The following is a 25025-nucleotide window of genomic DNA, read 5'->3' as shown; positions in this document are numbered from 1 at the left end:
TCCTCATAGAGTGACCATGTTCATTTAGTGTCCTATGAGAGAGTGGCTTTCGAGTGGGGGCCGCACCCGAAGTGGTTGGCAGGATAACCCCTTGAAAGTCAGATAATAAGTGATAACCTAATAATTGATTAGGGAGTGAGTAGTTTTTAATATTAATTAAGATATTGTACTCCGCGCATGGTTGAATGCTCGTATAGGCTCAAGATGTAGTGGAAAGACCTAGAATGACAAACCGACCACTTTGTCTTCACAAAGGGTTGGTAGGGTCCGCATGAGACTTAGATGGAATCGAGGGTTCGGGAAAGGTTACCAGGAAAACCCAGAATGGGGGCCAGGACCTATGGAGGCCTACCTAGAGTAACCATCTTAAGCTATGCGATGACACTCTCTCTTTAGGGTCACTAATGTATTGTGATGTCGAGTCACCTGGAGTATTATGGAGTCATATTGTACTGTCGTTCATGTCTTGCTTATGCTTGCTTGAGGGTCCTCTGCTATCTTCTAGCACAGCGGGGTGATTCCATTTTGGGATCACATGATCGAGTGGTAGTGCAGTTCCCATCGAATGGTCTTGTTCGTACCTTCATGCGAGGATTGATTTCGCAGGTGTTCCTGTGGTTCGTGACTCATGCTCTATCTCATGTTGAAAATTATTGTTCTTTGGAGACCTATGTGGTCAATTGTATCAATGAATTTATGTAACCTTGTATTTGGTAAAGATGTCAACTTTATATTTATTATTGGAAGCCATGTATTTTATGATCAATGTAATCCTAAGTTTTGGATGTTATTTATCAACTATCTTTATGATTTGTGTAAATGCTTAATTGAAGCGAAAATTATATTGTTACCCTTTCAATCTTTAAATGGTGTAATCTGTTATTGTATATAATTTATTATATTCAATGAGTAAATGATGGATAATTAGATTAATCGTATTTATGAAATTTAACGTTTCGTTTAATTTTTCGTTGGTAACCCTTTAAAAATTCTTGTGTTAGTCTTCCACTTATGTTATTATTGTGCAATGTAGTAATTAATACATTTAATGTGAATTATACATTAAAAAAAAATTATTTCACGCTGGATTGCTTAGATGTGTTATTTTTCCTTTGGGTTGGTGGCGGAGCATTACAATGAGTCTCTTGTTTATATAAATAAATTTACTTAAAATGCCTATTCTTTTTATTTTTTTCTTAAAACACAGTTGAAGAAGTCCAAATCTAAATATTTGCTCCTCGATATGTACACGGGGTTAAAATAAGGCGACGTGGCAACATATAGAGTTCGCTACCCCAACGAAGTTCCTATTGAGTAGGTCACGAGTTCGCGCAGCTGCAAGCTCAGAAAACAGAGCCGTGAGGTAAATCATTGTCTCCGATAGTGAATTCGTCTCTTAAGCTTGAGCAGAAAACAGACAGATTAACATGGCCGAGAACAGTCCTCCTGTTATTCGATCTCGACCGGCGGTGCGCAAGAACGAAAACGATAAGACACTCTCATCGCAAGAAAAAATCAGAAAAGCACAGCAAATAACATCCCTACAAATTATAACATCCCCCTCCTCTATTGGGCTGGTTGTGACACTTGCGCTCGTTACAATTATCATGTACTTCGGCAACAGTCCCCCAATGCCGCCTGTATGTGGTAAATTTAATACGAGTAATTTTCAATTCTTAATTTTTATTTTAAAGAAACATTAAAAATCGTATTTAATGGAATTCATTTCTTTATATGACATAAATTCGGTCTCTTCTGCTTATTTTTCTGGAGCTGCTATTCATTTTCTCACGTCTGGTGCTTTTCAAATTTAATGCTTTGAGATTTTAATTCTTCTGTTGTCTGATATTATTTTATGCCCTAGTGGATTTAATATTGTGGATCTTAAAGCAGTTTGTGTTTATAATGAAACATTTAATTTCTACATTTACTCTTTCCCAGCAGTTCCATTTTGTTGGTTTGGATGCTATTTGTTTTTTTCTGCGTACGTTTTGTGTAAATTTACCGTTTGCTGCTATTTTACGTATCCGTGATGTGAAAAGTAAGCTCTTAATGATGCAATTTTAGCTCTCCAGGTTTAGGTTCCTCTGTCAGCCATCTAGTCAATTTTTCTGCTTAGAATTTGCATTATTTTAGGGGTTGATGCTGTTTTGTACCATAAAGCGTTTAATTTTGGAAAATTTCACAGCCATTCGTTTTTTGTTATGAAGCATTGAAGCTTTCCCTTTTTATTTTTCTTGATCAGGCAATGAAATTTTCAGGATTTATTGCTACAAAAGTTATCTGCTTTTGAACTCATCAGTGTAAATATTTACTATTTTAAGGTTTGCTCATGACGTCTCTTTAGAATTTTCTGTAACAAAACTTATATGCCACCTTTTGTGTTAACGAATATTTTATCTCCCTTTTGATGTCATATAGTGACCTGAAACCTAGAAATCCGTTAAGTATTATAAAGATTTTTAATCATTCCATATCTATTTTCTTCATTCAAGCATTTGCTTTTCTATATTTTAGTTCTATTCTATTTCTGTATATAGACATTTGTGCTCGTCTTGTGTACAGAGGTTATGGACTAAAGAAGAGCTGGCCAAATATAATGGCACGGAAGAAGATTTACCAATTCTGTTGGGCATTTTAGGGTATTGCTTATGACAATTCTATTTTCTGCTATTATTTAATTTATAATTTTCTATCATATATTTATTATTTTAGCAATATTTGTGTTTGATCCAGGACCTATATTAATAGATTTGTCAGCGTAGCATTTTTCCTGTTTTATTGCAGGAGTGCTGTTGGCATTGAATATCTGTTCCTTGTGTTATGCATTTTGTATTAAGTTTTTTAAGGAGTAACTAATGCCAATGTGAAAGTGGCTTTCTGAGTTTTGCGTTATTGGCCGCTTGACATTTAGTTATTCATGTTGCAAATTCAGGAGTGTCTTTGATGTAACTAAAGGAAGAAGTCATTATGGAGTAGGGGGCAGTTACAATCACTTTGCTGGGAGGTAAACTAATATAGCCAATGTCAATTAAATTCGATATGATTCAATTTGATTATGTTCCTCTGTTGGATGCTAGATTCAGATAGGATGTAGCCCATGCAATTCCTTTTGATCTCGTAATTAGAATGCACACTGTAGAGGTTAGTATAACTTTTGTTTATTCATTAAAAGAAAATTGTTGGCAGTTTTGTCTGTTATATTTAAAATGCCATTCACGGTTCCAACTCAATGGAACTATAACTTTTTGTCAAATAACACTGCATAGGCCTGGATATCTTATGTGGATATTTTCTTGGGAAACATGGGTGCCAACCAACCACTTCAGACATTGAGCTTGGTATAGTTCTTGTTTACCCCCTCAACAATTTGTTGTTGCAAAGTTTGGAACTTACTGTCATCACGAAGGGGAATATTCTCGTAGCTCTACATAACAAGTTGTTTATTTGGAAAGTTGAGATAATTAATAAAAAACTGCAGTTTTGCTCACATAGGCATCTGGCTATGTGATGCACTCAAAGAACACACAATTTATATGGAAACCCTTGCGGGAAAAAGTATTAGAAACTTCCTAGAATCTTTGTAGGCACCAACCCACTGGAGACTCCGATCTCCACAACTGAGCACCATCTCAGCAAGAGACACCAATCTCTTTGAAGATGAGGCACCAACCTCCAAAAGGATAAAATGACGAGAGTTTGATCTTCTTCTTGAATCAGGTCTGATCCACCTCAACAAATCTGCTCAAGAGGCTTCTTGAAATCTGCTCATAAACTTCGATAATTTCTGCTCATAAGGTCTGAAACAATGTGCTCATATTCTTCAAGAATTTCTGCTCATGTTCTTCATGAATTTCTGCCCACAGGTGCTTCTTAGATCTGCTCTAAGGTCTGCTTAAAATCTTGTTTAATGGGAATGCTATTCAGTGGATTGCTTGATCAAAAGATCTCCAAGTGAACTCTTATTTATACCAACTAATGCACCCTTTCACCCAACAGTTACATCTCTTAAAGCAGGTCGGCCAAGAGATCATGCAAATTTTTATTTAATTTCATTGCTTTCTTGCCCAAGGAGGGTGCACAAACCTAGGGGATCGCCCAGGTAAAGTAATTTTTATTTAATTCAATGCTACCCAACTTAGGGTGCATCACTTTATGGGTTTGTCCCTCATATACACAATATTTAAATGCATGTTTGGTACCCATACATGGGCCGGCCCAAGAGGGAAGTCAGCCACAATAAAAAATAATTATTTTGCAATTTAAATTCCTCCTTGCCAATGACAACTTAATCATAGTGTCATAAATTTGGCACAAGCCTATCTCCATTAATTATGCCATGAAATGCTCTTTGACATCAATGACAACAATTTCCATCAATATTTTTTGTTGTAATTATCCTAATCAGAAATCTGTTCAAAGATTTACTGATTTAGTCATGGATTTTGTGAACCAAATGATATTCTAAGCTTGCTTTGTATGCAAGCAAACTATTTTACCTTTAAAAACTATAGCATGCTTTTTTATTTATCTTGAATAAATTGCATGCAAAACTTTGTAAATAATTATAAATAATTTTATTTCAATAATAATTTTATGCATAATTGCTGCTAAGATTGCTGTTCAGGAGTTCTTTTGTGTTATCTTATGCTATATGGATTGAATAACTTTGTGCAATATTTCAAGCTTTGTATTGTTGCCTTCACTAAGATAGAAAATTACAACTTTATATGCAATCTTCTTATGCAATTGTTGCTTTTTGTGTGTGCTGTCATAAATCCAATTCAAGTTTGTACTCTTCTAGTTTCTGATTTTAGGTAGAAGTGAGTGTATTTTCGCATTCTCTAGATTAGGTTTTCCACATTAGATAATAAATCAAAACATCTTGTTTTGTGTAGAAGTGCTGATTAGCTTTGTGTCTAAGCTTGAGAACAAAAAGACAATCTTTGCATGCTAAAAGAAATCATGCTTGTTCTAGGTATAATGCAATTTTCTTTATTATCATTTCCTTCACTCTTCATAAGGGAGCTTCCTCTACAAATTTTAAGAAAGGTTCTACCTTAAATGCTGTTCTGTTTTGTGTTGTACCAAAAGGTAAAAATAAAAATGCTAGTGTTGACTAGGGTATTCTCTTCGGCTACACTTAATCAATGGGTTGACTAGGGTTTAGAAAAAACATTTTGTAAGCTATTAAAATCAGCAAAGATTGTACAGGTCAATAGAGTTTGCAACATGTTATAATGAATGTGGTGTATGAGCAAGCACATAAATTTTGCATGATTTTCTTAGTTTTACAAATCTAAAGGTGCAAATAATAAACATAGTTGAGTTTCTATCACTAGTAGATAGTGGTTGTGTGGTTTGTATTGTCATATTTCTCATATATAAAGGTTTTCATTAATAAAATGCTCTTTGGGTGGTTACAGAGATGCATCCCGTGCTTTTGTTTCAGGAAACTTTACAGGTGAGTCAGATTTTGGGTTCTTTCTTGTTACTATCAAGGTTTAAATGTTAAATTATGGTTGGTTAAGAACCTAACTGAAGCTTGTAACAGCTGCTAATAATGTCCTTGACAGAAACCCTAGTTTGTGAAGGGAGAAACTCTAAATCTGAAACACAGGAAGAGAGATTCTGAAACATCTTATGGAATTTTAAACTGCAAGACCCAGATCTGAAAACAAAAACTTTGAACTGAGAACTGAAATCAGAAATTTACAAGGACCACTATAAATAAGTATCTACAATCTCAAATGATTTTGAGACCTACTAAATGATCAAAGGTATGGCACACCAAACGAAGTCCAGTGTGTTATGAGAACAAACAATTTGTAGTCCTTATGAACAATAACTGGAATATTATGGGAAAGTGGATAAGCAATCACATTTAACATAGAAATAACTGGAATAATGTATAAGATTTGTATAGATAGATTATTAGTCAGAAGAGCTTCTCAAAAGTTCTCTGTTAGATTTTTGCAGAAGCTCTTCTATCTAATCTCATGGACCATGAAAACTTAATGTTTATTATAGATAGTTTATATTAATTCACAAATTTGCAGGTTTGATGTAGAATTTGAGATGTTGATATAGGAGCTACAAAAACTGGAAAACTGGCTTTAAACCTAGAAGCCATTATAATAAATAGCTGTTTACATATTTAAGCAAGTGTGGAGATGGAAGACAAGGTTAATGGTTACAAGTAAAGTAATTGTTCATCTTCTGTAATATGTATATTTCTTTTCAAGGCATTTTCATTTTCTGGTGACATCCTGACATGATTGTTTATGTTTGCGCTGATACTATCTATACAGTAGTATATTATAATGAAAAAAATTAAAAAGGCTTTCTGCAGTTTCAATCATGAGTGGTTGAGAACATGACAAAGCCAGTATTGAATAGGGCTTGATGTTTAGTGACATTATGAGATGGCAGTTGGCACATAATGATCAAACTCCCAAGTGCTCGTGGATTGGTTTTGCTTCCTTGAGAAGCAATAGACCCATCGTGACAAGTTGGAAGCAAAAGTAGAGATTAATTAGCAACTTGTGTTCTGGGCTACGATTACACTTGGTGAGGTAGCTGATCATTTTTGATGATCTACTAGAGCGTGATTGCCTAGTTTTGTTGGAGTATGGCTCACATGCCTTCTCTTTCTCTCTCCTTAGGTGGCATGATGTAATCAAGATTTATCTGAACTGTTTGGAGCTCTTAAACGGCATCTGGAGTGTCCAACAAAGGTGGAGTTCAGTGCTGAAAAATAGATTTAGATCACAATAATATGCAAGATTGAGAGCTCAAATTTGCTATCTCCAACATCCTTGGTAATTGTATATGTCTCATGGTGAAGAGATTTGAGCTTGCAATAAGGTCTTGTAATTCTTTGCTTCTGCAGACAAACCCATACTTTATTACATGCTGATCATGATGTTGCTTGTGCTCAGCACTAATTATCAGCAATTTTTTTTTCAGTTGGTACTAAATCAGTTAAATGTGTTCAATGGACTTTGCTACTTTACCGAATTCGTTTGGGTTGAAAAAGGTGGTTAGGGCATAGGATGAGCAACTTCAATGGCCATTAGAGTTTGGATACCCAAACACCTTGTAAAGGGTTGTGTTCTGTATGGACGATTGAAAGGTAGAATATGTCACTCGCAGTCAGCTTTGTGTCCATGGCCTAAGTGATGTAGAAATTGTTTGAAAAATTGGTATCTCTTTCATGTAGATGTTGATGGTTGTCAGAAATGAATTTATACGTTTTGACAGAACATCTAAGCTATGTCTTGACCTGAGATTGCCTTTTAAAGTTTTTTAATTGAAAAAAATGCTTCATATAAAACTAAAAGGAACAAAAAGTTACATTATCCGAGCATAATGCTTAACAAGATAGCCTTTTTACGTGGTGCAATTATTGTTATCATTAAGAATCTATCCACCACTACAAGGAGACAACCATTGCTATACCCAGTAGTATGTAAACCTAAGGGGAAACCCATGGAAACTGTTTTTGATGATCCGTCTTATACAAAGAAATGGGACTCGGACTCGGCTCGGACTCAGCAAGGCCGACTCGGACTCGGACTCGGGACTCCGAGTCAGATTCGGCTGGACTCGGGAAAGTGAAAAACTCAAGAAATTTAGAGATTTTTAAAGATTTAAAACTTGTTTCATGCACCCTTTATTGAATACACCTTAAAGACACGATAACATCATCAAACTCTTTGATTACACACACAAGTATACATCAATCACATAAGCATAAACGCAAATTGTAGCTGAAGGAAATAAAAAACATAGATGTATAAACATTGTCAATGTATACAATATTACAAAACTCATGGAATAAAAAATCCATGTCATCATATGATCATCATCAAATGTTCCATACAAATACCAAAGGTAAATACAATTACAAGCCTATGGCTCAGAGGAACATGCACCCTCTAGCCTTGGCCCCCTGCGAAGGTGTCTAAGGTAGGTCCTGGATGATTCAACAGCCATAGCCGCTTCTCGTGACACCATGCCATGTTCACCAACATCAGGAACATCTATGTCAGTATCAGTATCTGCCTTTGAATCTCTTGTCGCTGCTCGTGCTTTCTGCTCCTCCTCTGCCATGGCTACAGCCTCAGCCTCTATATCTACCTGGTCGATCCAATCAGTGTCATCATCACTAAAGATAGTCGCAGGATTTGTCTCAGTGGCCCACTCTGCATCAAGATCAACCTCATCTAGAATGATAGGAGAGATGTCAGCTAATGCATTCTTTCTCATTCCTAGGCGGAGGTTATAGTGAGCAAAGACGAGATCATTCATCTTCTCCACGGATAATCTATTGCGCCTCTTGGAGTGTATGTGCTCAAACATACTCCAATTGCCCTCACAACCAGATGCGCTGCATGGTTGGCTCAAGATGCGAATGGCCAACTTCTGAAGATTTGGTGTCATTGGGCCAAAAAAGCTCCACCAATTATCCGAGTTTGAAATGAGAAAAATAAATAAAATCAGTCTCACTCATAAACTCATTTAACAATATACAATAAAACTAAAATTAAGCCTTACAATTTATTTTTACCTGGCATCATAGTTGTCCTACTTTCTTTGGCGATAGGACGAGAGAAGGTCTCCCCTTGTGCATTTGAGAACAACTGTAGCTCTCAAATGAGCTCTGTCTGAGTAGAACCAGCAGGTGCCACCTTCTCCATGATTGAGTATAGCCCATTAAGGACCTCCACATCAGTCTTAAAAGTAGGGATAAAATGGAATGCCGGATTTAGATAATAGGCTGCTGCATTGATGGGCCTATGAAGCTGATGATGTCATCTCTTATCAATGATCTCCCAAATGGGACCATACTTGCTCTCATCTCCTTCATAGACGGATTTGATGCCATCCTTCACCCTATCCATGCCCTCATATATGTAGCCCATTGTGGGCTTTTCTCCATCCGCAACTCGCAACAGAACCACCAAGGGCTTAACAAACTGCAAAATTGAAAATATTGTGTAATTTAGAAAAATGAGCAAATAAGAGTATATGATGAATAAGTTATAAAACAAAAAGTTAAATTCATAGAATTTATAAAAAATTTACCTTCACTCTCTCATCACAAGGGATCCAAAAATGCAGTCTACCATATGTTTCCCTGGAGGGGTGGCAGTATAGGATGAGGAAGACCACTCCTCACCAACAATCATATGTCTCAAGGCCGACTTAATGCGAAGCATGGACTGCAATGTGATGAAGTTTGTGGCAAATCTTGTGATTCTTGGACGAGCTAACTCCCCTTGCTCTATGGTTTGTCTCATAAGAGCCAACACCCATGAATGATTATATACAAATTTGCACACATTTGTCGCCCTTTCTACACATCTCTTGACCCATGGGAGTTTTCCAATATCCTCCAACATGAGGTCAATGCAATGGGTGGCACATGGAGTCCAAACTATAGATGGGTGCCTCTCCATCAACAGTCTACCCGCAACAACATAATTCATTGCATTGTAATTAATGAAGTTACAAAATAGTAATTATTTTGCAAACAAAATTAGTTTGTAATCAAAAGTTTACATGCAGCAACATAATTTGCTGGGTTGTTGGTCACCACCTGTACCACATTCTCCTCACCCACCTCATCAATCATCTCCTCTATCTGCTCACATAGTTAGGTGGCATTCTTGCAATGGGCGGAGGCATCAATGGACTTGATGAAAACGGTGCCCCCTTAAATAAAAAAATAAAGCAAGATCAATGATCATTCAATAAATCATTAAATGAAAAATAAAAAATTATTGACTAAATGAAACTAAAATTAATCAATCACCTGTGGAAGAAACAAGAAAATTAAGGAGAGTTCTATTTCTCCTATCCGTCCAACCAACAGTCATGATGGTGCAACCTTTAGTGCTCCATATCTGGTGTTGTTCACCTAATTCCTTCTTCACATCATTCACCAATTGAGTCAAAATGGGTCCCCTCAAATTAGCCTCAGAAGGGGCTTTGAACCCCCTCCCCACATATGGTAAGGGCATCAACCATTTCTTGCCAATAAGGAGACTTGTCACAAATAAATTAAACGAGATAAGTTAAGTATGTACTATGTAGTATGTACGAGAAAAAAGAAAACAAAGAATCAAAGTATAAAAATTAAAACAATCAAACATAAAACGTTCACCTGGCTGTAAATAATGGAACACTGCCGTAGACACAAAACCTGCCAACTGCCATTTTAGCAGCATCATGGACCTCCTTGTTCCAACCCATGCTCTCAAGCGACTGTTGGGACCGAAGAGTAGTGCAAGGCACAAAGAAGGTATCCAACTTAGATTTACGAATTCTAGGTCCAATGCTAACACTCCCACTACCACTGGCAGTGCTAGGACCATGAGTAGTGGCACCTGCAGAAGAAGAAGCACTACCACTAGCAGTATCATGGTGAGTGGGACGATATGGAGGCATGGAAGAAGGCCCTCCAACACAACCTAAAGCTTTCCCACTTCCAATGGCCGCAAGATCATCCTTTTGCTTCTTTTTGTTTTCAATTGCTTCAACCATTACATAGCACTCGCGTATGGGGCTCAGTCGTTGCTTCAATGCATGGGTCGGCATCATGGCCATGCACACAAGCAATATGGTATTTAATCTATAAATGCCTCCTAAAAATATTGTTTTGCAAAACGTACATTTTGTCTACCCCTTTCTTTGCCCAGGAAAATCTTCGTGAAATTTCCAAGCAGGGCCTTTCTAATTGGGGGTCTAGAAGAAGACTTTGTATGGTAGTTTTGTGAAACTTGAGGCAAATAAGAAAGTGAAGGTTGCTGCAATAAAATATAAGTCATAACTATAAGACATTACAAATACAAAAAAAATTTAATACATTCATATTTTGTTGTGAATTCATTCTCATTGTACATTTTTTCCAAAAAAACTAAGGTAGGGTTTGTAAATTAAAAAAAAAAAATGTAGGGTTTGATCAAAATTTCAACCCTTACTTTGAAATTTTTTTTTTTACAAATCCTACATACAACCCTACATAGTAACATACAAAAGATTTTGGAAAAAAATGTAAAACTTTCAAAAGAAATGAATAGAAAATGAAATTTTTGCATACAAGAAACAAAAAAAGCTCAAAAAATCAATCTTACCTCTTACAACAAGCTTGAAATGAGCTGAAAACTCTTCCTTTCCAACTCTTGATGCACCAAATCAAAGCATAATGCAGCCCCAATGTGATGAATGGATGAAATCTTGAGCTTCCTCCTTGCTGGTTTTTCTTCAATGAAACCTTGTTTCTCTTCACAACTCACTTTTCTCCTCCTATTTTGCCAAATGAATGAAATGAAGTTCACTTTTAGGGGCATAGGACAATAAAGCCAAAAAAAACAACTTAAAAAACCTTTTAAAAATGTGTTTTTTTTGGGCCGGATTTTATGTCCAACGCCGCCGAGTGTAGAAGACAGGACTCACCGAGCTGGTTGGACTCGGGGGGGGGGGGGGTGTGGGGGTGGTGACTTGGACTTAGACTCGCCGAGTTTAGGCGAGTCATGGCGATTTTTTCGTTTCTCTGGTCTTATACCAACAAAGAAGTATACATTTATTGTTTGTTGTTGTCTGGCTTGTCTCTGATACATGTGATGATTTTATGTATTTTGCTACATCCAATCTTTGGATTTGGACAAAAAGATGCATCTTCAATTCTGTGGGGGACATTTTAATTCTAAAATGATTGATAATGCTTTGCCAAAAATGAGCCTATTATATGAACTTTCACACAATTTTCCCAACTGATATAAAATTCTATCATGCAAGTTGAAGTCAAGAATTGACTTGCCAACATTCTATCATGCAAGTTGAAGTCAAGAATTGACTTGCCAACATTCAATGCCTGTAGGTTGCAGCTAGTTTTGAAGCTATACATGGTACAGTTTTGGGCAAGTGTTGGTCTCACATCTAGGCATTTCATGCATGAAGATAATGGTTTTGATTGGAGGCCAAATCAAACAAATTGCAACTAAGTTGGAACTTGCTTTATGACGTTTGATATTTAAATGAAAATGTTGAAAATATGACCAGATTTTATAGTGATGTTCTATTGCAACTTGTCCTATGTTTGAGGAGGACAAAGCTTAATAATTTGTGTGAATGATTTTGGAGTGTTTTTAATGCTTACGTATCTTGATAATGGAATTATACCCTTGGTCATATTTGTTGTTGTTGTTGTGGAATTATACTCATGTAGTGATTGAATTTCAAACGATTTTAACATTTCTAGTTGACCACACAGGGCGCTCTTACAATCAGTAAGAGGCTAGTGGTTTGGACTATGAGCTTCACTAAAAGATCAAACACAACATTTATCACTCAAACTATTTCTAACATCCAAATACTATCTTCAATAAAGTGATTCAAGAAGATGAACAACCTTGCAAGAAGGCACAAAGATTGCAATAAAACACCATAACTTCAATGTTTCATTAATCTCATAGCAAAAAGTAACAACAATTGCTCAACTTTCTCTCTTCACCAAATCTATACCTTGTATGAATAATTACTTTTCTTCTCTGTTGCTAATAATCTTATTCTTCTTAACCATACAAAATGAATTGAGTGAGAGCTTATATAGCATTCTCAAATACAATGAATGACCCAAATTTAAAGAAGATCAAGGGCTGAGATTTTGACACCTAAAACCCTAATTAGGGTTTGTTACAAGAATAACCCTATTTAGATAAGCATTATCATAACATAGCCAATAGAAATTGGCACAAATAACGAGGAAGCATTGTCCAATAGGGATTGAATCGCCACATCATTTCATAACAACTTTTCATCTAGAATTTTGTTCCCTTTTCCTTGTTCCCCTAGCATATTCAATGAATTTGGACGTAATCCCCTCAATCTCTACAATGGGAATCTCAGGCAGATTCTTCATCCGCTCTTCTAAGTAAGGACCTCATCAAAGGCCGCAAGAAGAGTCATCTCCCATCCGTGCTCCAACTCTTTTGTTTTCTCAATCAGGAACATAGTAGTATACATCTGATCTCGTTGCTCTTCTGTGATTATGCTATCTTCTCTACAAAAGATGACTTTGATCCTGTGGTCCAATTCTTGGACATCCACATCTATTTCAATCTCTATCCTTCTATCAAGGATTGCACATAATACATCAAACACCTTATCCTGAATAGGATGGATAGTGTCCTCAACTTGGCTGCACTTACTATTGATGTCCTTGAATAGAACCTCCTTCATTTGGAGCAAAGTTGACCATTGTAGGAGATTATGGGTTCCACCATCAATTATCCTTTCTTGTGCTAAAACTTGTCTTGATGTCCTCCTTACCACTTGCAATACTGGGATGGTAATGTCTCTAGTGTGAGTGAATGCATCGACAGTTACCACTAGATTATGAATGATCTCAAGGACTTGGATGGCTCTATGGACTGTTTTCATCATTCTTCCTATAAATTCCTTGGCTACCATGTAGGATCTATCAATCCACGTATCCATGAGTTGGGCTGAGTTCTTCATCTTTTCTCCCTGATTTATTGACTCAAGAGGGAGTGCCTGCAAGGGTGAGACCACTGGATCCTGTCGCCTTAATGGCTCATTAAGCTGGCTAAAATAATTCCTCCAAGCATTAATCTCCTTTTCCAACCTTTTATTTTTTTCTATTTCGTCTTTTAGCTTATCATTGACTGCCCTCATTGAATCAGTCGCATCTTCCATGGCTTGCTCGGAGGTAAGTGGGCCAAGATCAAATGTTTCCAAATCATATTCTTTTGCCATGATCTCATCATCGTACTTGTCCATTGCTATTATGCAAGTAATTGGTAAAAAATTGAATGTATTAACAATGAGCAAACGTTCAATAAATAGGATTACAAAGAATTACAAGAGGGCAAGTTTCTAAAAAGAAACTGCCAATAAGATCGAGCAAGATCTTATTAAGATATTTACACTAAGTTTACAATATTGAGCATTAATAATAAAATAATAAAGTATTATTCTAATACCCTCCCTTAATGCTCAATCTATCAACTACACCACTAGACCCCCAAAATTTTACAAACTTATTTGGACTGAGGGGTTTGGTGAAAATATCTGCTGACTGCTCTGAGGTAGGAACATACAGCAACTGAATGGATCCGTCTTCAACCAACTGCCAAATGTAGTGACAATGAAGTTCTATATGTTTGGTTCTTTCATGGAAGACTGGATTCTTGGCAAGTTTGAGAACTCCCTGATTGTTCGAAAACAAGGGAGTCGGACCTGCTTGAGATATTTGCATATCTCCAAGCATCCGACGAAGCCAAACTGCCTCACAAGCTGCCTTAACAGCTCCTCTATACTCCGCTTTTGTTGAAGAGAGAGCCACCGCCTGCTGCTTCTTACTAGTCCAGGTGACTGCACCAGATCCCAAACTGAACTCATATCCAAAGGTTGATTTCCTGTCATCAATTGAGCCTGCCCAATCTGAATCTGTGAACCCACTGAGTCGAGGATCATCACTCCTAGTGTAAAGAAGTCCATAATCCGAGGTGCCTTTCACATAGTGCAGGACACGCTTTGCTGCTACCCAATGATCAGCCCCGGGGGCTGTCATGAAGCGTGAGATGTAGCTCACTGTAAAACTGAGGTCAGGTCTAGTGGCAGTGAGATAGATGAGACTGCCCACTAGTTGCCTGAATTGTGTTTCATCTATAAGAGGAGAATCAGACTTGGCTGACAATTTCCGACCAGTCTCCATAGGTGTGGAAGCAGGGTTGCAATCCTGCATTCGAAACCTATCAAGCAAGCTTCTGGCATACTTAGACTGAGAAAGGAAGATGCTGCTATAAGTCTGCCAAACCTCAACACCCAAACAGTAATGAAGAAGTCCTAAATCTGTCATATCAAAAGTGTTGCACAAATCCTGTTTGATTTCTGAAATCAACTGTGTTGAATTCCTAGTAATGATCAAGTCATCCACATAGACAACAAGAAAGAGAATATCATTATCAGAGTGTTTGATATACAAATTACTTTTTGAAGGACTACGCTGAAAACCATGAGCAACCAAGTATTGATCAATTTTTATGTACCATGCTGGAGGAGCCTATTTAAGTCCATAGAGTGCTTTTCGGAGTCTACACACTTGCGGTTCTAAATCGGCAACCTTGAAACTAGGAGGCTGCGTCATGTAGACTTCTTCTTTCATTTCACCATTGAGGAAGGCACTCTTCACGTCCATCTGATGGACTTTCCAACCATACTGAGCTGTAATGGCGAGAAGAAGACGAATACTACTCATCTTGGCGGTAGGAGCAAAAGTCTCCTCATAGTCAATGCCTTCTCACTGTGTGAATCCTCGAGCAACTAATCTGGCCTTATATTTATATAAGGTACCATCTGCATGATACTTGACCTTATAAACCGATTTAAAGCTAATGGGTTTCTTCCCTGGAGGAAGATCTGAAAGAACCCAGGTGTGATTCTTCTGAAGACTTTGGAACTCAGCATCCATTGCCTGTTCCCACTCTGGAATCCCTTTGGCCTCTTCATATGTTTGAGGCTCATAGATACTGTGGATGTTAGCCATAAGAGCAAAATTAACTGTGTTTTGCTGTTTGCCCTTATTTCTGGAAGCTCTACCCTCAATGAGCTCATCAGGATGAAGATCACTAATGGTCTTAGCCCACCATTTAGGCCGAAGAGTAGATGTGCCAACATCAGGAGCAGGAGGAATAACTGGAAGAGGAAGCGAATTAGGATCAGGAGGAGGAGGAAGATGAGCATTTTCCGGAGGAAACTCAGGTAGTGCATCATCAAATACAGAATCTGCATCATCCCTCCCATCAGGTGAACCGAATGGAAGACAGATACCTAAGTCAGAAGCCTTCAAAGGCTGATCCTCAGAATGCTGCTGAGACGAGGAAAGCTGAAATGGTCCTCGTTCTTCATCAAAGACAACATCACGACTGAAGATAAGACGATTAGAGTCTACATCAATCAGTTGGTAAGCCTTATGGTTGTCACTGTACCTTGTAAACATGAGCTTCTGACTCTTGGAATCCAACTTAGTGCGCTTGGCATCAGGAATCCTCACATAAGCTAAAGAGCCAAAAACTTTCAAATGGCTGATCTTAGGTTTGCGACTAGACCATGCTTCCTCAAGAGTCTTACTTTTAAAAGCATGAGTGGGTGACCTATTAAGAAGATAGACTGCTATGAACACTGCTTCTGCCCAATATTTCTTAGGAATGTTTCTATGTTCCATCATAGACCTAGCCATTTTTGTAATGGTGCGGTTACGACGTTCTACAATGTTGTTTTGCTGAGGGGTGTATGGTGTGGTTAACTGATGTTTTATGCCATGTGTATCACAGAAAGTAGAGAAAGCAGAAGAACAAAACTCCACCCCATTATTAGACCTAAGAGTAATAATAGAAGAACTAGACTCTTTTTCTACTAAGGCCTTAAATTTCTGAAATACAGTAAACACATCTGATTTGTGCTTAAGGAAATACACCCACATTTTACGACTGAAATCATCAACAAAAAACAAGAAATACCTGCACCCAGTAACAAAAGTAGTATTCGTAGGACCACATACATTAGCGTGGACTAGTTGCACTACCTTAGAGGCTCGCCATGAGTCACCATCCTTGAATAGTGTCCGGTGCTGCTTCCTAGCCTGGCAAGCTTGACAAACGCGATGATTCTGAGTCTGAATATCAGGTAGACCATGTACTAAATCTTCCCGAACAAGCTATGCAAGATAATGAATGTTCAGGTGGCCATATCACTGATGCCAGAGACTGCTGATAGATGAAGATTTGGCTGCGAAGGCATGCTCAAGAGAATCACTTGTATCCACAAGTCTATATAGACCATGATCCTCAATGCCAACAACTACAGTAGTGCTAGAAGCATGATCAACAATCGAGCACTTATGTGTACTGAAAACGACATCCAGCTGAGGAGAATGTCGCATAATCTGACTGACCATAAGGAGGTTAAGTTCCATACGAGGAACATAGTACACATTGAGGAATATGAGATTCCTCCCTTCAGACTGTATCTGAATGTTGCCCTTGCCGACAACAGTGTACTCTTCACCACCTCCAAAAATAACTGAATCAGTGTAGGGAGAGAACTCATCAAACCAGTCATGCCTGTGAGTGAAATGATGAGAAGCACCAGAATCAATGTTCCAGGCAGAAGACTTCACATGATCTGCAGGTCTTTTAGCCATGAAGGCATAAAAGGCAGACTCTTTCTGCTCTGTGTGCTCAGCAACATTGGCTTTAGGGTGAGACCCTCCCTGCTTCTGCTGCTCGGAAGCCAATTTGGTACGACAATCTTTGATCATATGACCAAATTTGTGACAGTAATTGCATTGCACCTTTTTCTTGGAACCATCCAGAGACTGAGAAGAGCCCTTCTGTTGAAAGGACTGGGATGATTGGGATTTGCCTTTATCCTTGTGAAAGGATTTGGTAGCAAAGGCATGTTCTGAGGAGGCTGAAGTAGCACTGCTACCTGTTGACGTGTATTTTATACACCATCATACACAGAATAAAATACCAATAGGCATCTTATCCTCTCTTGAGAAAATAGTCTCTAACTGCTGAAGATTCGCATAAAGGATCAGTTAGGTAGACTCCAAGGTTCTGTTAGTAGGGTTTCTACGCGTGGACAAGCTTCCAGCGGTATGATGTGATTTGCTGTTTCCTTCAAGGGGTCTTACGCATTCCGAAAGCCAAGATTTTACTAAACTAAAGAAGCTTTTCAAAAAATAACAAAAGGATAGGGTTTAGAAAGAAGTCTAATCTAACCTAACCCTAAGAATGACTTAGTATGGACAAGACTTGGCAAGATTCAACCAATTTCAATTTTGCCATAATATAACAACTCAATTGAAATTAGTGCGATCTTCTAAGGTAACAAAATGATATTCAATGCATCAAAGATCAAAGACACTACCACGAAGGTACATATCTAAGATACAATAATGATTGAAGATTAAGGGATTCAAGGTATTCTCCAGTCGACCACGCAAGGCGTTCCTACAATCAGCAAGAAGCTAGTGGTTTGGATTACGAATCCTACCAAAGATCAAGTCTCACACTATGTCCTTCAAATTAACAAGCTACTTTGATTGAGCATGATTCAAGTAGATTAAACAACCATGAAGATAACTAAGAAAGTTGCAACAAAACACCATAACTTCAATATTTTATTGATTTCCAAGTCATCATGTACAACAATTGCTTGAATTTCTCTCTTCAAAACTCAATCTTGCTACAAAATAAAATTGCTTCTAACTCTAATCTCTCTTCTCTATTACATCAACTATTGACTATTACAAATGAAATGAAAAATGGGGGTATAAATAGCATCCTCAATTACAATGAAAGGCTCAGATTGAAAGTAGATCAATGGACAAGATCATGACACCTAAACCCTAATTAGGGTTTGTTACAAATGGCCTCCTTTTTACTGAACAATATTAAATACATAGCCAAATATTAAATTTTGGCACAAAAACCTAGGAGACATAAACCAATGACAAATAAGATGTCATGTCATCTGTAACAACCTTTCATCTAGAATCTTATTCCCTTTCCAATTCTCTTTCTTAGCATATGCAATGAATTTTGTCACGATTCCTTCGATTTCTGCAATTGGAATCTCGGGAAGATTCTTCATACTCTCTTCCAAGTGGATGACTTGATCAAATGCATCTAGAAGAGCTGCGTCCCATGAAGCTTCAAGTTCTCTCGTTCTTTCAATCAGGAGCATGGTGGCAAACATCTGATCATATTGCTCATCTGTAACATTTGCGTCCTTGCAAAAGATGACCTTGATTCTATCCTCGAATTCCTGCATATCCACATCTGTCTCGACCTCGATCCTTCTGCCAAGAATGGTACGAAGTACCTCAAATACTCTGTCCTGGATCGGATTGATCACCTCCTCAACTTGGCCACATCTAACACTAATGTCTTCAAAGAAAACACTCTTCATATGGAGTAAGGTTGACCACTGAAACAAACTGTGAGGTTCTCCATCCAAAATCTTCTCTTGCGCTAAGATCTTCCTTGATGTATGTCTTATTACTTTCAAGACAGGAATGATAACATCTTTGGTATGGGCAAATGCGGTTACTGTTATCATCAAATTGTGGATTATCTCAAGAACCTGGATAGCTTGATGAATAATCTTCATCATCCTTGTTACAAACTCTATGGCTACTGTATGAGATCTATCCATCCAATTACTTGTACGTTGGACCATGTTCTTGAATCTTTCTGCCTCATTGATTGATTGAAGTGGAAGTGCCTGTACTGGTGATCTAGCTGGATCCTGACGTCCCAAAGGTTCATTGATGTGACTGAAATATGTCCTCCATGCACCGACCTCTCTCTCAAGCTTTCTATTCTTCTCCATTTCTTCTCTAAGCTTGTCTTTCAATGCTTCAAATGAATCGGTGGCATCATCTAAAGTCTGCTCTGCTGTGGATGGTCCTAACTCAAAAGTCTGTATATCATATTCCTCTGCTAGGATCTCACCTTCATATTTGTCTACTGCCGGAGTAGCTATCTGCAGTTTTCTGGATCCAATCTCATCTCGAATCATCTTGGACATCTTGGTAGCCTTCCTCTTTTCTGTTACTTCGTGTGAGCGTCCAACAAGGCTTTCTAAATCAATTGCATTGTCCTCGTCCTCTACTACGATCACCTTGGTTAATCTTTCCTTCAACCAATCTGGGATAGCTGATCTTGTTTCTTGAACTTGTATTTCTTTATGTACTACTTCTTCTTCTCTGGGAGGAGATGTCATTTCATTATCTTCTTTATCTTCATCTAGCTCATAATCTTGGAGAGATCCATCTGGTGACCCTTGCTGTGCCTGTCCTTCTTCCTGCCTATCATTCTGTACCATAGACTCCATGGATTCCTCCACTTGAAGTATCCTCTTCTCTGGTCTAGAAGAAGTGCCGGATGATCGATCTCTGTTAGCACCTTGCTTCTTCTTGGAAGATTCTTTCTTTTCTGACCTTTCTTTTCTCTTCGAACCTCTCGGATGGAGATTGCCCTCACTGGCACATCGAAGGCTACCTTCACCTGAATTCCTAGGATTAGGATTGCCTTCACTCACACTAGCTCCACCTTCGGCAGGTTTCTCTTCCAAAGTGAAAGTCATGGCTATGCCTTGTTCTCTCAACTTCTGATGTTGTACGTCTACCCATCTACGAGTACAAGACAAGACTGGTGCCATCAAAGTATCTAGATCCACGATCTCGGGCTCATTCCAATCCAACCTTATTGTTTTGCTTTCTCTATCATAGGAAGACTGGATATGTCTGCCGCTGTCCTGAGCTTGGTCGGCCACTCTGTAAATCCTGCATTTCCTGATGAAATCCAAAGGCAATCTAGAATGCATTTTTCGTTTCACTTCAAGATCATCTAAGAGATTCATCATAAAATCTTCAATCTGGTACTCATGTCTAAGCTTTCTACCGACCGTCTCCTCTAAATGTCCATGTGGATCAAAGCTTTCTCTCAAAGCAAAAGATGAAAAAGAATACAAGGCTAACTCCTTCTCTGCGTCATCCATAGCTAAAACATTAGGACATACCTCAACTGAATTACCCAAAATGATAGGTACTGGAACTCCATTCTGATGTCTGTGTCTGAATGCCTTCGCATATGCTGCCAACTGTCTTGTTACTTCAAGTAACACAATTCTGTCTGTCAGATATCTCGGCAACATGTATGGAGGTAAAGGACATCCATGCACTCTAATATATGTGAACTTGGGAAACTGAATGAACCAAGCACCGTACCTTTTGATTAATTCCTGTGCATCCTGAGATAATCTGTTGTGAATTCCACCTTGCAACGTCCTTGTGATGTTCATCGTGAAGGTATCATTAACTAACTTGTAGTTTCTCCCTGGCGGATGATGCAAGTAGGCATAGGAATCACAAGCTCTGACCTCGTCGGGTCCTCTTCCAATCACTCCTCTATGAGGTAGTCCTGCGTATTCAACACTCCTGATCAAAGCATAGATGACGTATGAACTCATGTGGAAGGACTTAGTAGCCTTGAGTCTCCTCAACTGTATGTCCAAGCAATGGCTAATTATCCTAGCCCAATGTATCGTACCTTTCCCTTGAACGATCACCTGGATGAAGTAGAACATCCACTTCTCAAAATAGAAGGCGTGAGGGGCTCCTGTAACTCGGTTGAGCATGGTAATCAAATCTCTGTATTCCTCCTGGAAATCAATCCTGTGCGGTGTGTTCGGGATCTTGCTCAGACGGGGACGACTCTTGAGTAGCTAGTTCTTGTTGATTATGCTTAGACAAGCATCTGGATCATCTTCGTACATTGACCTGGCTCCTTCTATGCTCTTGTATATCATGTCCCTGTGCTCTGGAAGATGGAAAGCTTCACTTATAGCTTCCTCTGAAAGGTACGCCAAAGTGTTTCCCTCATTGGACACGATCGTCCTGGACTGTGGATCATAGTGACGAGCACACTCGATCATCAACTCATGGCACTGAACAGCTGGAGGAAAGCCGGCCGCCTTAATGATGCCACTCTCGATTATTCTCTAGGCGACAGGTGATGGCTTGCCAATGTAGGGGACCTCTCGAAACTTCTTCGTGCTGAAGTTGCCTAAGTTTGTATCTCCAATGTTGCTCCACTTCGACACGATCTTGGTCTCCACTTCTTCGGTCTTCTGATCTTCTTTCATGAGAGCTGAACGACTGGTGGATGCTCCCGCCTTTGGGGTTGCCATACCTTCACAACATTTCATAATGAGAACTAGATTTTGCAATGAATAACATAGATTAGAGAGATAAATTTTTTAGGAAACCTCATGATAAGTCTTAGAGTTATCATTTCCTAAAAATAACGATTGAGCAAGGAATTCAAAATTCAAAATTTAAAATTTAGGCTATGATGATCTACGATTCAAAATTAAAACAATAAAACCGATATCGCCATACCTCAATAGAGAGCTAACTCTAGAATGCAAAAAGAACAAAATCGCCTAGGCAAGATTGACGTGTAAATAGTTTTCAACGTGATCTCTTCTTCAAAATATCAATTTCGCCACCTTTTTTGTCCTTGACGTGATCTCCTCTATCCTTGGCAAAGTTCGCTCAAGTAGAAACCTCAACTTCGCACCACCTTAGATGATATTAGCGCCACCTTGCTTTGAATGAAATTCGCACTTCTCCAAACACAATTCGCACTTTCTTCCTCAAGATCGCATGTAAGAAATGACAAATGATGATGTGAAAATGACAATTTTCACCCTCCCTTTATAGCGCTCACACCTCTTACCACCATATAGGCCGACTTTGGTAAAATATAAGGCAATTTAAATGATTTTTAATAAATAACAAGGCCGACTCTCATAAAATAAACCCAAGCGCTCTATAATAATTAATTAATTTGCCATCGTTTTTAATTAATAAACTTCGATTTTTCTTACAAGGCAAAAAATAATTAATTAATAAATATCAAGCACAAATTTTAGATGCTATTTTCATTAAATATCGATTTTTTTTTTTATAGCATTTAAATAAACTCAAAAATGTGTTTGAGCGCCAAATTTTGAAAATGAAAATACGTACCTCATCGCTCTAGTCCCTGACTGAGGGACAGGAGCGATCCATCAACTGGGTCTTGATTTTTGCAATTTCGACGTCCAAAGTCTCTATCCTTACGTTCAAATCGGTATTTTTGTTGAGTCCTTCGAACTTGAGTGTCTTGTATGTGTGAATAAATGCATCTCATGACCATTATCGCCCTGGTCCCTTGGAGAGGGACAGGGGCGATCTCCATTGTTTTTCCTTAATCTTGCATCTTTGATCTCAAATTTCCATCATGAGGCGAATAATAACCTTGTTTCTTCATTCCATGCTTGTTTCATTTAACCTTTACAAGGCGCATTTGATGTTAGGAAGAATATCGCCCTGGTCCCTTGGAGAGGGACAGGAGCGATCCTTATCTTCTATCTTGAAATTCATCGTTTTTGATTCTAACTCCTCGTTCATTGCCTTCCAAATGGCGTTTTAGACCCTTTGTAACTTGTTTTGTTATGATCTTCGAAGGAACATGAGTGCTTTGGCAAATATCGCCCTGGTCCCTTGGAGAGGGACAGGAGCGATCCTCATAATTTCTCCTTAATCTTTGTGACTTCGAACTTCAATCTTTGTTGTGATGGACAAACAATGCTATTCTTTCGCTCCCCTTTCGTTCCACTTGAATTCTACAAGGCGTTTAGACGTTGGAAGGATCATCGCCCTTGTCCCTTGGAGAGGGACAGGAGCGATCTTGAAGCTCTAGTCCAAATACATCACCTTTCAACCTTGGTTCTTCGTTCATTGCCTCTTGAAGGACGTCCTTGATCTTGCGTGAACTTGCCTTGACATGATTTTGACGAAACATGAGTCTTTTAATAAAAATCGCTTTGGTCCTTGTCCAAAGGACAGGAGCGATATAAGTCCCTTAGCTTAATTAATAGCACTTTGACGTTTGGAACCTTTGTAAATCATCTTCAAATGGCACCTTGAACCTTTTACGACCTTGTAAAGTCTTGACTTAACGTGATTTTTGCATGAATTGGTCAATACATTCAATATCGCTCTGGTCCCTTCCTAAGGGACAGGAGCGAACTTCAACACTTTGAGCTTATGCTTGCGTTCTCCAACTTGTAATTGCTATCATCGTGTAAAACGTAGTCCCTCGATCCTCCTTGATCGCTTGATGCATGATAAACTTTCAAAATTTATGCCTTTATGCAACTTTCGCTCTGGTCCCTTCCTGAGGGACAGGAGCGAACTAGGATATTTTAGTGCAAATTCTTCAACTTGACGACCTTTGGTGCTTTGTGCTTGATTGAAACACCTCGAAATGTCCTTGCCACCTTGTTCTCCGTCTTAGAGTATCTTGAATTTGAAGAAGAGGCAATATAATCATCATATCGCCCTGGTCCCTTGGAGAGGGACAGGAGCGATTTTGCTCTTGTGGGCTTCATTTCACTTTATTACCTTCAAAAACTATCTTCAATGGTCTCGTAATGCCTCCTTTCATTCATTCATGCCTTGAGATCGGTTGTAACTTGGCAAGAAAATCATCTACAACAAAAATCGCTCTGGTCCCTTCCTGAGGGACAGGAGCGAACTTAGGCATTTGGGTCCCTTGTTGGCGTTTCATAATCTTCAATTTGTCTTCAATAGTTTCATTTCACCTCCCTTCTTGCCTTCAAACTTATAACTTACTTGATTTTTCCCTGAATTTTGCCTTATGAAGAACTTCGCTCTGGTCCCTGGGAGAGGGACGGGAGCTGCAAAGAACTTCGCCCTGGTCCTTGACTGAGGGACATGAGCAATTTTGGCATTCTGGACCATTCTCCTTCACGACGGCACTTCAAGTTATATTCATTCGATAAAACATATCTCCTTGGACATCTTCAAATCGTCAAGTCGTTGAAATCCTGCAAGGACAAAGCAATATTTGATTTGTAGCTCCGGTCCTTCACTGAGGGACAGGAGCGATTTTGCTCCTACAGGCCAAAATATCACGATTTCACACATTTAATCACTTCACAAGGCGAAAACAAACCATCTCCAATGCCCGGGATCAAAAATCAAAAAACTCAAAAATTTGGTCAAAATTACTCAATTGGACAAAATTCACATTTCATCATCAATACTTAGACAAATTTAGACTCTGCACTTCAAAATTCCAATTGAAAATAGACCCTTCTGGCGAATTCATTGCGTTCAAAATTGCATCCTACGAAAGGAAACTCAAAAAGCTCTCAAAATGACTGGATTTTGGCCTGAAAAGACGGAAATTAAAACCCTAAGGCTTGACCCTAAATCCAGATAACTGACAAACTAACAAAATCCTAAAAAACGAAGGCGAAAAACGAGCAAAAAGAGGGGGTCCCCATTTTAAATGGGGCGATGTGTGAAATGGTCACAACACTACCAAACTGTTGTTTCCAACGATCCT

At 38.5% G+C, this 25025-nt stretch overlaps 1 protein-coding gene across 1 annotated transcript in view; it reads left to right on the top strand.

The window, feature by feature from the left end:
- The first annotated feature begins 1228 nt into the window (after nucleotides 1-1228).
- Nucleotides 1229-25025, top strand: part of LOC131033779 (membrane-associated progesterone-binding protein 4) — a 71731-nt gene continuing 47934 nt past the window's right edge. The window contains exons 1-4 of the mRNA XM_057965069.2: nucleotides 1229-1640; nucleotides 2566-2642; nucleotides 2936-3007; nucleotides 5427-5464. Coding sequence (XP_057821052.2) covers nucleotides 1428-1640; nucleotides 2566-2642; nucleotides 2936-3007; nucleotides 5427-5464 — 400 coding nt within the window. The 5' untranslated portion in view covers nucleotides 1229-1427. The remainder of the gene's footprint in view (nucleotides 1641-2565; nucleotides 2643-2935; nucleotides 3008-5426; nucleotides 5465-25025) is intronic.

Source organism: Cryptomeria japonica, chromosome 3 (assembly GCF_030272615.1).
Source record: "Cryptomeria japonica chromosome 3, Sugi_1.0, whole genome shotgun sequence".
Classification (NCBI taxonomy): Eukaryota; Viridiplantae; Streptophyta; class Pinopsida; order Cupressales; family Cupressaceae; genus Cryptomeria; species Cryptomeria japonica.
The sequence above is the reverse complement of the archived record's forward strand: the minus strand, read 5'-3'. Positions and strand labels throughout refer to the sequence as shown.